At 50.5% G+C, this 14,333-nt stretch overlaps 1 protein-coding gene across 1 annotated transcript in view; it reads right to left on the reverse strand.

Annotated features, from left to right (window-relative positions):
* Window positions 1-14,333, reverse strand: part of AK8 (adenylate kinase 8) — a 138,890-nt gene that overhangs the window by 75,501 nt on the left and 49,056 nt on the right. The window contains exon 10 of the mRNA XM_022578334.2: window positions 9,331-9,420. Coding sequence (XP_022434042.1) covers window positions 9,331-9,420 — 90 coding nt within the window. The remainder of the gene's footprint in view (window positions 1-9,330; window positions 9,421-14,333) is intronic.

Raw genomic sequence — 14,333 nt, forward strand, 5'->3', positions numbered from 1 at the left:
CAAGGAACCAGGTTGACACCAGAACCGAGAACAACATGTAGGGCCCCAGAGGAGCCAGCCCAGTTGTCTCTAGCTGTTCAAGCCATGCCAAGTAAGGCCCAAGGCAGTGCGGGGTGGAGCCGTCCCTGCCACACCCTGCCTGAAATCCTAGTGCACGAAATGAGGAGCATAATGAAACAGATGTCCTTTTATGCTGTCACATTGCAGGGTGGCTGCAACAGATAACTGAGCCCCAGACGTGGAGCAGACTGGGCTTCTGCCAGTTCCTGGTGACCATATAGGGACCAGGCACCCAGAGCTGACATTAGTCACAGGAAGAGAATACGATACCCAGAAAATCCACATTTGAAACATCCGTCTACCGAACAATCTTGCTGCTACTACCGTGAGTTCTCCTACAATCACGACAATGAAAATACTGTAACTATTAATAAGAATACTAGTAAGTACCCAGTAAGTGGCCTATCGTGTGCCATGCACAGTGCTAAACATTTTACAGACACATTTTCATTTAGATGCCTAACAAGCCTTGACTTTGATACTGTGAAAAGCTCACCCTTGGATGAGGAAACCGTAGTTGTGAGCGGTCGGGTGACTTGCCCAAGGTCACGCAGCTGGGCAGTGGCAGAAACTGGGCTGGAATCAAGTGGTGATTGCACAGCCCAAACCTGCAGCCGCTCCCCTGACTGCCGAGGAGTGAGCGTCGCTGGCCACCTGTCTAGAAACCCGTCAGGCTGCCTGCTGCCTTCTATCGCCTGTTCTCCGTTTGTTCCTTTGAGACAAACGGGGTCTCACCTACACAGAAATGCAGGCAGCAGAGGGGAGCTTCTGGGCCCCCAACGCCACAGGGCGTGCCTGCCTGCTCTTGCCGCCCCACACTGCCCCAGGGCACGTGCTGGGCGCTCAGCTGTGAAATCGTTCGTTCACCCACGAACAGTAGCTGAGCTCCTGGTATGAGCCACGCTGGCCATGGGGACTTGGGGGCAGACAGAGCAGAGCAGAAGCAGAAGCATGCAGTGGGAGGTGCTGGGAGGGGTCCCAGATGAGGTCTTTCTTACCTCCCGGTAACCTAACCGTGACCCAGTGGAGAGAGGGTGGTGAGATCAGAGTTCTAGCAGCCAAGGTCACAGCTCCGGTAAATGGAGGTCTGAGGTGAGAGGTGACCGAAGAGGGGGGTGTCTCTCCCCGCCCCCTCCCCTGGGTCCCAGAGCAGGCCCCAGGGAGGAGGGGTGGGAGGGAAGGGCACAGGCACTTCCCTATACGCTCTGTACTCTCCCTCACCTCTCGCTTCCTGCGTCTCTCTGCCCCAACCCCCCCTCCCTTCGTTCTACCCCGAGCCCACTTCTCGCTCAGGGCAAAGCTGGAGGGCAGGGGCCCCGCACTCCCCTCCCCGGCCGATCACAGCTGTGCCGCGTTCCCCATGGGGAAGCTGCAGCGCTGCCTTCTAGCTGACAAACCCCGGCAGGTCTCCAGGGACGTGGCGACCATCCGACGTGTAGGGGCCGCAGAAGGTCACCGAGGGCAGCCTCCCCTCCACGCCTCAGGCCTCACTCACAGCCCGAGGAGAAAGCCGGTGTCAGCTCCCCCTCCGGGGCATTCTGAGAGGGGAAGGGGCTTCGAGCTGCACCTGCCTGGAGGGGGTCGTGAGGGGCTGGCCAGACGGTTGCGCAGGGAGACCTCCTAGCTGGAGGAGAAGGCTGGGCCTTGGGGCCTGGCCTGTCGAAGACGATTTCACAGCTGAGTGGCTTGGAAACCACCAGGGCTGCCCGTGGAGGGGAAATGCTTCCAGAAGCTTTGGTCGGAGTGAGAAGGACACCCTGCACCTCTGGGCTCCCCTTCTGTCTTGTGATCTGCACGCCTGACACACAGCAAGCCCCCGATGAACATTCAGCCCAACAAAAACAGCTGAGGTGCCCCTCTTTGGTGACACGGCAACAGTAGACAGGCCCCACTCTTGGGGGGAGAGAGACGTTTCATTGACCAGATGCACGAGTGAACCGAGAGCCCCTCGCTGCCTCAGTTTCCCCGCTGCTCTGGCCACTGAACAAACAGCTTTGCAACCTTTTGGCCACAGACTTTGGGCTGATGCCCCAGCAAAGCATCATTTTAATAATGATGCTTTTGCAAATCAAAGTCTAGTTTTTACAGACTAAGAGCTGGTCCCCCTAGGGGCGCAAACCTGTTGATAAAGCTTTCTACGGCTGTCCTCATTACAGGCCTCTGGCCCTCACAACGCACCCCGACTTTGAGACCCACTGCTTCTGCTGGGCCGTCTCAGCAGGAAGACTCCTACCTAGTTTCCAGAAGGAAACCTTTGTAGTAGTCCCAGCGGAAAAGTCAAAAGTTTGACTGGAAAAAAGGAGCTACTTCAAAAGCATTGTCAGACCGCGAGGTGAGGGTGCCTTCAAAATGCATGAATTACAGGGGTGTCCATTCATCAACCGATAGGCAGCCCGACAGTGGGGCTCTGGATGGGGGCACCAAGGGGACGTGTGGGGACACATCCGCAGGAGGTGCAGTGCGTAAAATACACGCTGGATAAAAGAGTAAATTAATGTGTTTATTACTCACTGCTTGGAGTGTGTGCGTGTGCGCGCGCGTGTGTGCGGAAAAATGAAAGAAAAATGTAGAGTTTTTTCAATAATAAAAAGGGAGTTGCACTGCGGGGCCCCTAAAGCTTGTGAAAAATTAAACTCGATGGATTCAAACTGTCCTATTTCCACTTCAAAAGAGAAGAGGCACTGAGCTCTTCCCAAGTTATCTTCAAACGCCCAGCACCCTAGAAAGTTTCTTTAAAAAAATAAAGGCTCCTGTTCCCCCAAGCACTGTACCGGTTACTGTACCCACTGTCTCTCCCTCTTCTAATTATACCCCTGTGAGTCTATTAATCAACTGGTAAATTATTTAGAGAGTCATGCGCTGTCTTCAGCTGGTACAAACACACCACATGCAAAGACTTGCTGGAAACGGGCTGAGGTCCCTCGGGGTCTCCCCTCTGCAGTAAGACAGCTTGCAGCTCACCAAGGCCGCACTGTCAAAAAACAAGAAATAGCGTTCCGCTTACCTCCTCGGATGGGAAGATTTACTTTGTCTTTCAACTCAGCAACTCTTTGCAAGGTTTAAACAAAGGAGAAAAGCTGACGTATTGTCGAATCTTTGGTGTGCATTTAGTGACGAGAATATTAATTCCCCCTAAAAGAAAAAAAAGGCAGCACTTCGGCTGAGCTCTGATCCATGCCTCCTGGGATGTGGACTCGTGGAAGGCTCTCGAAAACGCTCATAATCATGCCAATTTGGGGCTGGTTTGGCTTGTCTGTGCTCCGATGGCTGCGTTGGCTGTGGTGAGGTCTCATTACCAGAAAGGGTGCAAATTAGAGTCTGGAATCTCCCTCAAATCTCCCACCTCTTCTCAGGTTCTATTAGGCCATGAGGGACCTTCTCCAGATAGAAATATTTCAGAGACACGGGGTATACGGGAGGGGGCACAGGTAACACTTGGTAATGATCTGTCTTCCGCGTTACCTTTTCTACACACCAGGACTTGCGCTTTCAGGGGAAAGTTATTACGCCAATTAAATAGCTGTTTTCTCAGCTGAAAGTCAGTATACGTGTGGCATGTGCACCAAGGAGTTTGGGCCTTTTTTAATTGAATCACTCTAGCTGTTGGAGTGCTGGCAGGGGCTGGTTACAGAGATAAAGTGACTTAGGAGCTCCCTGTAACTTGGCCAGTGAGCCTGGTTGGCAGGTGCTGGGGTGCACAGTTCTCCCTTCCGCTCCTGGAGAGACAGGAGATGGGAAAAGCTAGGGTCTAACCTGAAAACCCCACCCCGGGGACACGCCCTCACCGGCGGTCCCCCAACCTGACAATCCCAGCACATTCGGAGCGCAGTGGGGATGGATCTAGACAAGCGTCTCACACACTTAGAGCAAAGACTTAAACCAACGAGGACAAAATATGCCTTTGGCTGTTTTAATATCTCCCCTGGGTCACCGGGCTCCAGAGAAGGCACAAGCAATGATCGAGAATGAAAACAATGCCCAGAGCCCGGGTAGAAGGCAGCCCTGCTGAACCAAAGAGACGGTGGTGCACCACTAATTAGACCCAGCAATCTGGAATGAGGTTACACCTACTGCCAACAGCCACGGGACCGTAAGTTATGGCCGAAATTCCCAGGAGAAGGACTAAAAATAAAGCAACGCAGACTTCTTTCTGATGGGGTGAGTTAAGGCCCATGAGAAGGGTTGGTTTTTGTACTAAGTGAAACTTGGGAAATGAGAAATTCCGATGGGCAGAGACAGGGGGCCGCCTTCCTCGGGAAGCTCCGCATGCTGAGGGTTAAGGAATGTCACCTTCCAGAAGGCCCTTTGGTAGGAATGAAGCCCAGAGAAGGCTCAGGGCACATCATTCGGAGGTGGTGGCCACTGTGACTCACCGGTGATTGAAGCACAGAACTGAGCTCTAGCTGCTCCTTTGCCCGATTTGGGGGAGAAAACAAGAACAACTGCACGCGTGGCCCTAGTGCGCACTGGCCATAGCGCTCACCAGCACCGACCGTGGGACTTTAAATGGCATACAAGCAGCTGAGAAGTTATTTTTCCAAAGGCCCAGAAGAGTTTTTACGTGTTCTGCACCCACATAAAAGCGACAGGAGCTCCCGGGCCGTCAAGCCTGCATGACGTGCGGCCTGGCCCTGCGGGTCGTGGGCGGGCCCCGCTCCGTGGCTGCCGGGGAGGTGGCCACGCTGGGAGCGCCGCACAGAGCGCGGCTCAAGTCGGAACGAGTTTAGGAGGTCAGACCTATGTATCTCAAACTCCGGAGCTCGGAATAAGCATCTCCCCACAGCATCCAAAGAGGCCGCCAAAAGCCCAGGATCAAGAGACTTAGGACGAGCTAAGCCGGGGCCCTGGAGTCCTTTGCCCAGTACATGTGGAAAGATGGGAAAGCAACAGTTATTAATTTTGCTGATTTGAAAGGAGGAGGTGTTGGCAGCACCTGTGAGGACAAAAAAGAACGTAACGGAGCCTGCAGAGGTCACAGCTGGGACATCACATCATGAGGCCCCGCAGGGGGGAAATAAGAGGAAGTGGCTCCCTGGGGGAAAGATGGCATCTGGATCTCTTCTCTGAGCTGCTGGTGGCGGCAGGGACCTTGAGGGTGGCCGGGATGCACTGTGATAACCATGCTGCCCGTCGCTGGGGCTTGCAGCTCCGAGGCACGTGGAGAGAGAGGGCAGGGATCCCGGAGAGAGATGGGCAGCGGGTGAGGCCGAGTCAGCCAGCGGCCAGGAGCTCGGGGCAGAGTCCCCCGTGGAGGAGGTCCAGCCCCTGGAAAGGCACTGCCTGCCTTCAGCCGGGGCGGTGGGGGGGGGGAGGAGGGGGGCGGTTTCTACACTAGGTTGGCTGCAGGGCAGGATGTTCCGGCAGTGACATCCGCCAGCTCCGAGGTGCTGGGGCTCTGCCCACGGGGGATGAGGCCGCTATGTCCTTATAAGAATCTCTGCCCCTTTAGATGAGCTCCCTGAACCTTGTAGGATTTCTGGAAACTTCTGGATTTCACGTGCAAACCACTGGCAGGGGCTTCCCAGGAATGCTGCTGACACCCAGCAGAGATGTCCGACACACGCCCAGGGTTCTGAGAAGGGAAATCTGCGTTGCCTCGATGGTCCCACAAGGCGGAGAGGCAGCCGTGTCTCCTCCTCCCAGAAAATTCTGTCAACGGGCTGAAAGCGTTCGGGGCCATGCCTCGCTGATCATGAGGATTCGGGAGGAACCTTCTGATCCAGGGCAGTGCTGGGAGGATGTGCTGCCTCCACCCCGCCTCACTCTTGCCTGGAAAGGAGAACCACTCATCCGATGGGCCTTGTCCCTCCAGCTGGCGGGCCCTTGCCCCTGGTGTAGAGGGATTCCCTTCCCACTTAAGCCCCTACTTGGGGCTCTTCCTGGGGAGCCTGGGCTGTTCTCCCCATCCTCACTGTCGGGGTGTGGCCGTTTATTGTAAGGTGTCACCCTTGCATCCCAACTGGCTTGTCCCCAGGCCTGGACTTGGGGGGCGGGGGTCATGTTAGGAAGCCCAGCTGTGCCCTCAGATCCCGGCCACGTTCTCCATCCGATGCTCCCAGCAGACCCTGGGTCTGTCTCCTACTGGCCTCAGAACTCAGGTGTGATGTGGTTGATTCCCACCCCCAGATCTGCACCTGCACCTGAGACCCCAATGCCAGATGCCAGCGATGCTGGCTTCCAGAAGCTGTCAGCCGCTGTCATGAGAGGTGGCCACGCAGAGCTTCCGGGTTCAGTCTGACCTCGTTTTCAGACCCGACTTCAGTGGAGAATCATTTAAATTTTGGTCCTGTTTCCGCTGGTGGTGATGCGGGCGGCCAGACCCGGGTGGTTCCCGAGCTCGTCCTACCAGCCGAGCACTTTGGTTCCCCCGGCAGCGTTTCCACAGCCCACTAATGAGCCCCTGTCAGTGGTGATGAATGTAAATGCATTCTTTGTTATCCCTGTGAGATCAGGATTAGTGAAATGACAGAATTTATTGCTTCTGTTAGGAAGATATGATATTGGTGGTTGTTGTGTCTTTCATTCTGTAGGAAGTGCAAAAGTATAGAGCTACATTGTCTAAGTAAAGAGAAGGTCGCAGAGGGAAAAATTTAGCACAAAGCGCTGAAGATCGAAGCTACCAGGGTCTCGCTCACTTTATAGGAAATTGGGAACTTTGCACCGTCTCCTAGGTATACACCAAAAAAAAGAGAAAAAAACAAAACAAGACCCCTAAACAACTGTGCCTCTTGCCCACCAGTGAAAAGGCTCCTTGGGTTTATTTTCAGGGGTCAGAGAGAGAGAGAGATTGGAAGATGCTGTACTACTGACTTTGAAGACGGAGAAAGGGGCCTCTAGATGCTGGAAAAAGCAAAGGAAACAGATTCTCCCCAAGGGATTCCTCAGGAAGGAGTGCAGTCCTGCCAACACGTGATTTTAGGACTCCTGACCTCCAGGACTGTAAGATAATAGATCTGTGTTGTTTTAAACCACTAAGTTTGTTTCAGCCACGACAGAAAACAAATAGCTTGGCAATACCCAGAGATGGCAAAGCCGTGGAGGGCTCGAGCGTTCCGTGCACGGCTGGGAGGGGGATACCTTACTTCAGTGCCACGAGTCACACCCGCTCACGGGTCCCAGGCGTCAACTCATCCTGAGATGATTAGGGGCGTCTGCAAACCTGTGCTGGTACAAGAGGACGCATCATAGCACTGTTGAAGGAGCGCAAATTTGGAAACCACCTGAATATTCACTTTCCGTAACTTTTTATGTTGAAAAAAAATTCAAAAGTACGGGAAAGTTGCAAGAAGAGTCAAGGAATTTCTGCATCCCCTTGTCAGAGATTTACCCACTGTCAACAGTGCCTCATCTGCTTGGTCATCGTCTCTCTCTCTGAACCACAAAATGCTTTCTCGTGGAGAATTAAACAGATTACCCTCCAGTCTGTGCAATGGAATATGACGCATCAACGTTTGCAATGACATAAGTCTATTAACTTGTTATCCTATTCACTCATTTATGCAACAGATGTTCTTTGGGGTGTTCATCACCTCCCCACCCCCCTGCCCCAGTAAAGGGGAAGCTGGCCTCGCTGGAGGGCAAGTGTGCTTGAGGGGGTGCCAGGCCCCCGTCCCTGCTTGCTGCTCCCACCCCTGGGCGCACACACCCCAGCCTGTCCTCACGGCAACCCTGCAACCCGGGGTTTCTGTCTCCATCTCGCCACTGGGAGGCCTGGGCTACGTGGCCGGGGTGGAGGGCAGCGGGGTCTGAAGCGGACAGGGAAGCACCAAAGCTGGCACTGGCTTTCACTGGCGCCCAGGGCTCCTGTTCACACATCATCCTATTCACCACCCCGGTGACTCAGGAATGAGCAGACTCGCCTGCCGAGATCATCGTGTCTCACCACGCAGATCACTGTGCCTGAGGGATCCCATGCTGCCTCGCCTGAACTTCACCCTGGAGACGAGAACGCCTCAAGGAGGGCCTTGGGAGGGCCAGGGCGGGACATCCTTCCTGGGGGGCTCTTTGGGCTGAGGTCAGGAGCAAGCGGCCTGCCCCACGCCTCCTAGTCACAGCTTACTCCATCCGGAAAACGGTAGGAGAAGGGGAGGGCACCCTCACAACCCACGCGCTGCCCATCACAACGGCCCCTCCTCTCCGGGTCGGTTTTCTTCACAGCAAGTACCTGTCCACATCAGACTCGACAACGAGCCTGTACTGATTGCACAGAGGAGCTACAGCCCTTTACATAAGAGTGGAAGAGGTGGGTGTGGGAAACGCACTGCCCGGGGACGAGCCCAGACGTGAACCGGCTCTGAGGTCCTCAGTACCTCGGTCCCTTCTCTGTGGCTCCTTTGTGGACTCAGGAGACTGGAGAGAGTGGTCTCAGTGGTGCCCTTCCTGGGGGTCAGATCTGGGGGATGCTTTCAGAGCATAGGTCACAGAGGGGTCTGGAAAGATGATCTGGTCCAGCCTCCCCTGAGGACCAATGGCTGGTCAGTCCTCCCTATCTGCAAAGCTCTCTGAACCTTCTAGCTTCTGACTACTGATTAAACTGGAATCTTGCCCGATGGTATTTTTCTGTACACCAATTAATGAGGTGGGCGGCACTATGGCCTCTCCCGGCTCCCAGGTTTTTGTTTTGTTTTGTTTTATCAATTTATTTTATTTATTTATTTTTGGCTGCATTAGGTCTTCGTTGCTGCATGCGGACTTTCTCTAGTGGCGGCAGCTGGGGGCTACTCTTCGTTGTGGAGCACGGGCTCTAGGCACGCGGGCTCCGTAGTTGTGGCTCACGGGCTCTAGAGCGCAGGCTCAGTAGTTGTGGCACGCAGGCTCAGTAGTTGTGGCATGCGGGCTCTAGAGCGCAGGCTCAGTAGTTGTGGCACACAGGCTTAGTCGCTCCGTGGTATGTGGGATCTTCCCGGACCAGGGCTCGAACCCGTGTCCCCTTAGTTGGCAGGTGGATTCTTAACCACTGCGCCACCAGGGAAGTCCCCCCTGCTCCCAGTTTTAAGCGTTATCAGTTATGGAAAGCAAGCATTCTTGAGAAACAGGAACATTCCACACCACCAGTGAAATGCATCATGTCCACAGACCCCTCCCCCTCACTTGGAAGCCAAGGGGACCAACCAGGGAACAAAACCAGAGCCTTTGCCTGCCGGAAAGCCCAATTTCCATTCCCCGGTTCTTTTCCCCAGTTTGGGCCCCCGCGTGCCCAGCAAGCCTCACACAGAGGAATCTCTCTTCAGAGCCTAGAAGGTCGTGGCAGTCACGGCAAGTGTGGCCTACCTGCGGTCTCCTTTTCGAAAAAGGGCCGGATCATCTCGCCGTACTTGGACTTGTCTGCCATGGCCTCTTTGAGCAGTTGCCCACAGCAGACTAGAGGAGAGAGGAACAGAAAGACGCCCGTTAAATTTTAAATAGAAGGAAGAATGAGAAAAAAAAGAACCCCCCCCCCAGTGCTGCCTGCTGCGGGGGGAGAAAAAAAGGTCACTGAAAAAAAATATAAAAGGGTTTTTCTGAGTGTGGGTGTGTGTCCAAGTGAAAGTAAGTATCAAAAAGGAATAAAAAAGAAGCCAAGGAGGAAGATGCGGAATGAAAAAGAATGCATTTGGCAAAGAACATATTAAAAATGGACGGTGTGGAGAAGACGTAACAAGGGATGTCACCACCAGAGAAGGCCCCGCAGGGCCTCGGCGACACCCAGGATTGCTGGCCCCAGCCCCGGAGGGCGTTGAGAGCGAACGTTCTGGCGGAGAACCGCGTGGACCTGCGTGACATCCACGTTCACGCTGTTGTCACGCAGGGGAGGGCGGGGACGCGTCGTGTTTCCATAGCCCCCTGGGGTGACGGCTCCACAGACATCAGTTTCTATCACAAAGGGACACACAGGTGCCCTCCTGTCACAGGCGCCACTGTGTCTCTAGACCCCAGCCGGGGCCAACACACAGGGCGTGCCAGTTAACTAGTGTGGAAGGAATTAACACAGCTGCCCTCTCCTTGGCTATGAAAACCGTAACAGCCAAAGCCAGAAGGGTCCGGCCATGTTTTCATGAGTTGGTAATTGCACAGTCTTACTTTTCTTAACTTTAAAGCTAAGGACTTTACTTCCTGCCTTAAAGAAACCAAAACCAATCCTAAAATTAACTGCATAAAGTGAATGTTTAAGACAATGACCACCACCAAAGACGTATTCTTCCGTACTGACATGGTAATTCACTGTGTGATGGCAGTGATCGTATCCAGAGTGGCGGGCAGCTTCGCTCACTAAGGGAAATGTAAGGACTAATACAGGCTGTCAGCTACTGAGACCTCTAGCTACGCCAAGCACTATGCTGGGCTTGCTTTGTATTGTCCAGTCCTCACAACAAACTGTTGCTTTGTAGATAAGGAAACTGAGAACTGAAGACGCTGTACGTACTGTTCTAGGTCACGGAGCCAGTAAGTGGCGGAGCTGGGATTCACACCCAGGTGCGTGTGACATCAAACCTAGGCTTAGCTTCCAGTTCAGGACAGGAGGGATTCACCTTCTGTCATAAAAAGCCATAAAACTTAACAAAATATAAGAGGCAACTCTTTTCAGGCACTGGACAAGACAGGCATGGGCTGTGATCCTTGAGAGACGGGATACACACAAAGTGAGACCCTCACTCGCCCTGGATTTCGACCTATGGGCACTTTCCAAACCATGGCTTGGGAGGAGTGGAACCCAAACACAGCAGCAGGAAACAAGGATTGGAGTTTGGGGCCCTGAGGCAGCTGGACCACGTGGGACAGAATAATGGAGGGGGGAATGGGGCAGGAGGGGTTCCGGAATCTGCATGAGGGTTTACTTGAGTCACTAGTCAATGCAAAACTGCACGTGTGCAGGGGAGACTCCACAGGGCCTGGGAGACAAAAGCTATGGGGAAGCTGGGAACTGAGTGGCATCTGCCAGTCAGAGTGAGAGATCTCGCTCAACACCCCAGACATGCAGCTGAGACTCCAGGAAGGCCACGCTTCAGGTGTAGGGATACACGAGCCCTAGGGGAATCCCACCCTAATCCCATAGTAACAAAGACTAAAAATAAGCCTCAGTGGGGTCAGGTTGGTCCTCCAGTTATTTAACCGCCTGTTAGAACTCAATTCTTTTTCATGCGATATTCTCAAAGCAGGATCACACAATCCAGACTCTCAGGAATGTGAGAACCATAATGTCCAGCTTATAATAAAAAACTACTGGAGAGGCAAACAAACAAAAATACCACCAGGAAAGTGTGACCTCCTACAAGGAGAGAAAACAGCCCATAGAATCAGATCCAGAGATCACACAGATATCAGAATCTGCACATAAGAACTATAAAATGTCTATTATGAAAACGTTTAAACTTTAAAAGATAATTAAAAAGAATGAAAAGATGGAGAATCTCAGCAGAGAAATGGAAACTATAAAAAAGAACCAGATGGAATTTCCAGAACTGGAAAATACAATACCTTAAATGGAAAACATCACTGGATGGGCTGCCATCAGTGAATCTGAAGACATGAAAACAGGCACCAGAAAGCATTCAAACTGAAGCAAAGAGAAGGTGGGGAGGGGACCGGAAATAAAGAAAAGGAATAAAACCTCAGGGAGTTGGAGGATAATAGCAAACAGTTTGACATACATGTACCTGGAGTTCCAGAAAGGGGGTGGGGGAGGGAGGGGGAGAGAGAGAGAGAGAGAGAGAGAATATCTGAGAAAATAATGGGAGGAGAATTTCAAAATTTGATAAAAATATCAACCCACAGATCCAAGATTCTGATGCCCAAGCAAAATAAACACAAAGTAAATCACACTTTGGTACATCATCGTTAAATTTCTGAAAACTAAACAGAAAATATTAGAAGCAGCTATGGGTGGGAGTAAGATGCTTTATATATAGGAGGAAAAAAATAAAAATAATCTCTGAGTTCTCATCAGAAGCCATGCAACGGAATGCATCAATGCAACAACGAAATGACATCTTGAAAGTGTTAAGGTGGGGGGGGACCACCTTAACATAGATTTCTCTAAGCAGCAAAAACATCCTTCAATAATGAAGGTGAAATAAAGACATTTGCAGACAGATGAAAGCTGAATTTCACCAGCAGACTTGCACTACAAGAAATGTTAAAGGAAGTTCTTTAGGTTGAAAGAAAATGATATCAGATGGATCTTAGATCTAAACAAAGGAGTGAAAAGTGTTGATACTGAGTATATATAAAAGCTCTTTCCCCCCATATGTTCACTTAAAAAAATGACTGTTTAAAGCAAAAATAATTACAATGTACTGTAGGGTTCATAACATATGTAGAAGTGAAATGTATCACTACAATTACACAAAGAACTAGAGCAAGGTGAAGGGAAGTACACTGCTGTCAGGTTCTTGTGTTATACATGAAGAGGTATAATATTAATTCAAGATAGACTGTGATAAGTAATGGATAACAGTTAACCCTTAGAGCAACCACAAAGAAAATAAAGCAAAGAGATATAGCCAAAAAAGGCAACAGAGGAAATAAAATGGATTACTGAAAAAATACTTGATCAATCCAAAAGTTGGCAGGAAAGGAGGAACAAAGAACAGATAACACAAGTAGAAGACAAAAAACCCAGAATGGTAGACTTGAAACCAACCATATAAAAAATTACTTTAAATGGAAATGGACTAAACAATTAAAAGGCAGAAAATGTCAGGCTGAATTTTTTTTTAAAGCAATTATATGTTGTATTCAAGACACATATTTAGAATATAAGACACATAGTTAAAAAAAAAAGAATAGAGTATATACTTATCAGACAAAGTAGACTTTGAGAATTTACTGGAGAGGTAGAGGAGCATTTCCTAATGATAAAAGGATGATTTCATCAGGAAGAGATAACGATCCTTAGTGTATACCCACTTAACATAGCTTCAAATTACACGAAGCAAAGACTGGCAGAGAAATAGAGAAATCCACACTTAAAGAGTTGGAGATTTTAACGCACCTCTCAGTTACTGAAATAACAAGTAGAGAGAAATCATTAAGGACGCAGAAGAAGTGAACAACACCATCAAACATCTTATCCTCATTGACATTCTTAGAGCATAATATTCAACAAAAGCAGGATACATATTCTTTTCAAGTGCACATGGAATTCACCAATAGAGAGCATATGCTGGTCCATAAAAAGTATCAATACATTTCAAAGGATTGAAATCATATAGGGTATGTTCTTTGACCAAAATAGAATTAAAGAAACAAAGAAAAAAAAATCTGGAAAATTCCCAAATATTTGGGAAGTAAGCAATACACTTCTAAATAATACATGGGTCAAAAAAGAAACCACAAAGGAGATTAGAAAATATTTTGAACTGAATGATAAAACACAACACATTAAAATTTTGGGAGATGCAGCTAAAGAAGTGTTTGGAGAAAAGTGTGTAACAGTAATGTTTATATTAGGAAAGAATGGTTTAAAACTCCTGTCTATAGCCACCTCATTCTGCAAGATCCTATGAAGACAGTACTGTTAACAGTCTGCTCTTCCTAGAGGTTCCAAGTACTAAGGCTTTAGACACACATGACCTGGGACAGTGTTGGGAGGAGCCCCGCCCCACCTCATTCCTTCCCCCAGCAGGGCCCACCTCCATCCTGAAGGGCCTCTCTTCTTCTTTCTACATGTTCCCTATCTGTGTACCAAATAACATGCACTGCATATAGCAAGCACTCAGTGAGTAAAATTAATAGTATTTTAATAAAATGCTCCATGGTTGTTCCTTGTCAGAAAATTCATGCTCGGTGCAGGGAAAAAAAAAAAGTCAGAACTGTGTAATATGTGATTCTACAGAGATAACCAGTTTGGTCCTTCAGCTGTTTTCTTGAACACGGATTAACACATTTTTTTGAACAAAAATGAGATCATTCGGGCTTCCCTGGTGGCACAGTGGATTAGAATCTGCCTGCCAATGCAGGGGACACGGGTTCGATCCCTGGTCTGGGAAGATCCCACGGGCCGTGCAGCAACTAAACCCGTGCGCCACAACCACTGAGCCTGCGCTCTAGAGCCCGCGAGCCACAGCTTCTGAGCCTGCGAGCCACAACTACTGAAGCCCGCGCACCTAGAGCCCGTGCTCCGCAGCAAGAGAAGCCACCGCAATGAGAAGCCCGCTCACTGCAACAAAGAGCAGCCCCCGCTTGCCGCAACTAGAGAAAGCCCGTGTGCAGCAACGAAGACCCAACACAGCCAAAAATAAATTACAAAAAAAAAAAGAGACCATTCCCTGAACACTGTTGAGTGACTTGCTTTC

The sequence above is a fragment of the Delphinapterus leucas genome, chromosome 6 (genome assembly GCF_059928025.1).
Source record: "Delphinapterus leucas isolate spDelLeu-1000000601 "Yukka" chromosome 6, BTC_Dleu_Yukka2, whole genome shotgun sequence".
Taxonomy (NCBI): Eukaryota; Metazoa; Chordata; class Mammalia; order Artiodactyla; family Monodontidae; genus Delphinapterus; species Delphinapterus leucas.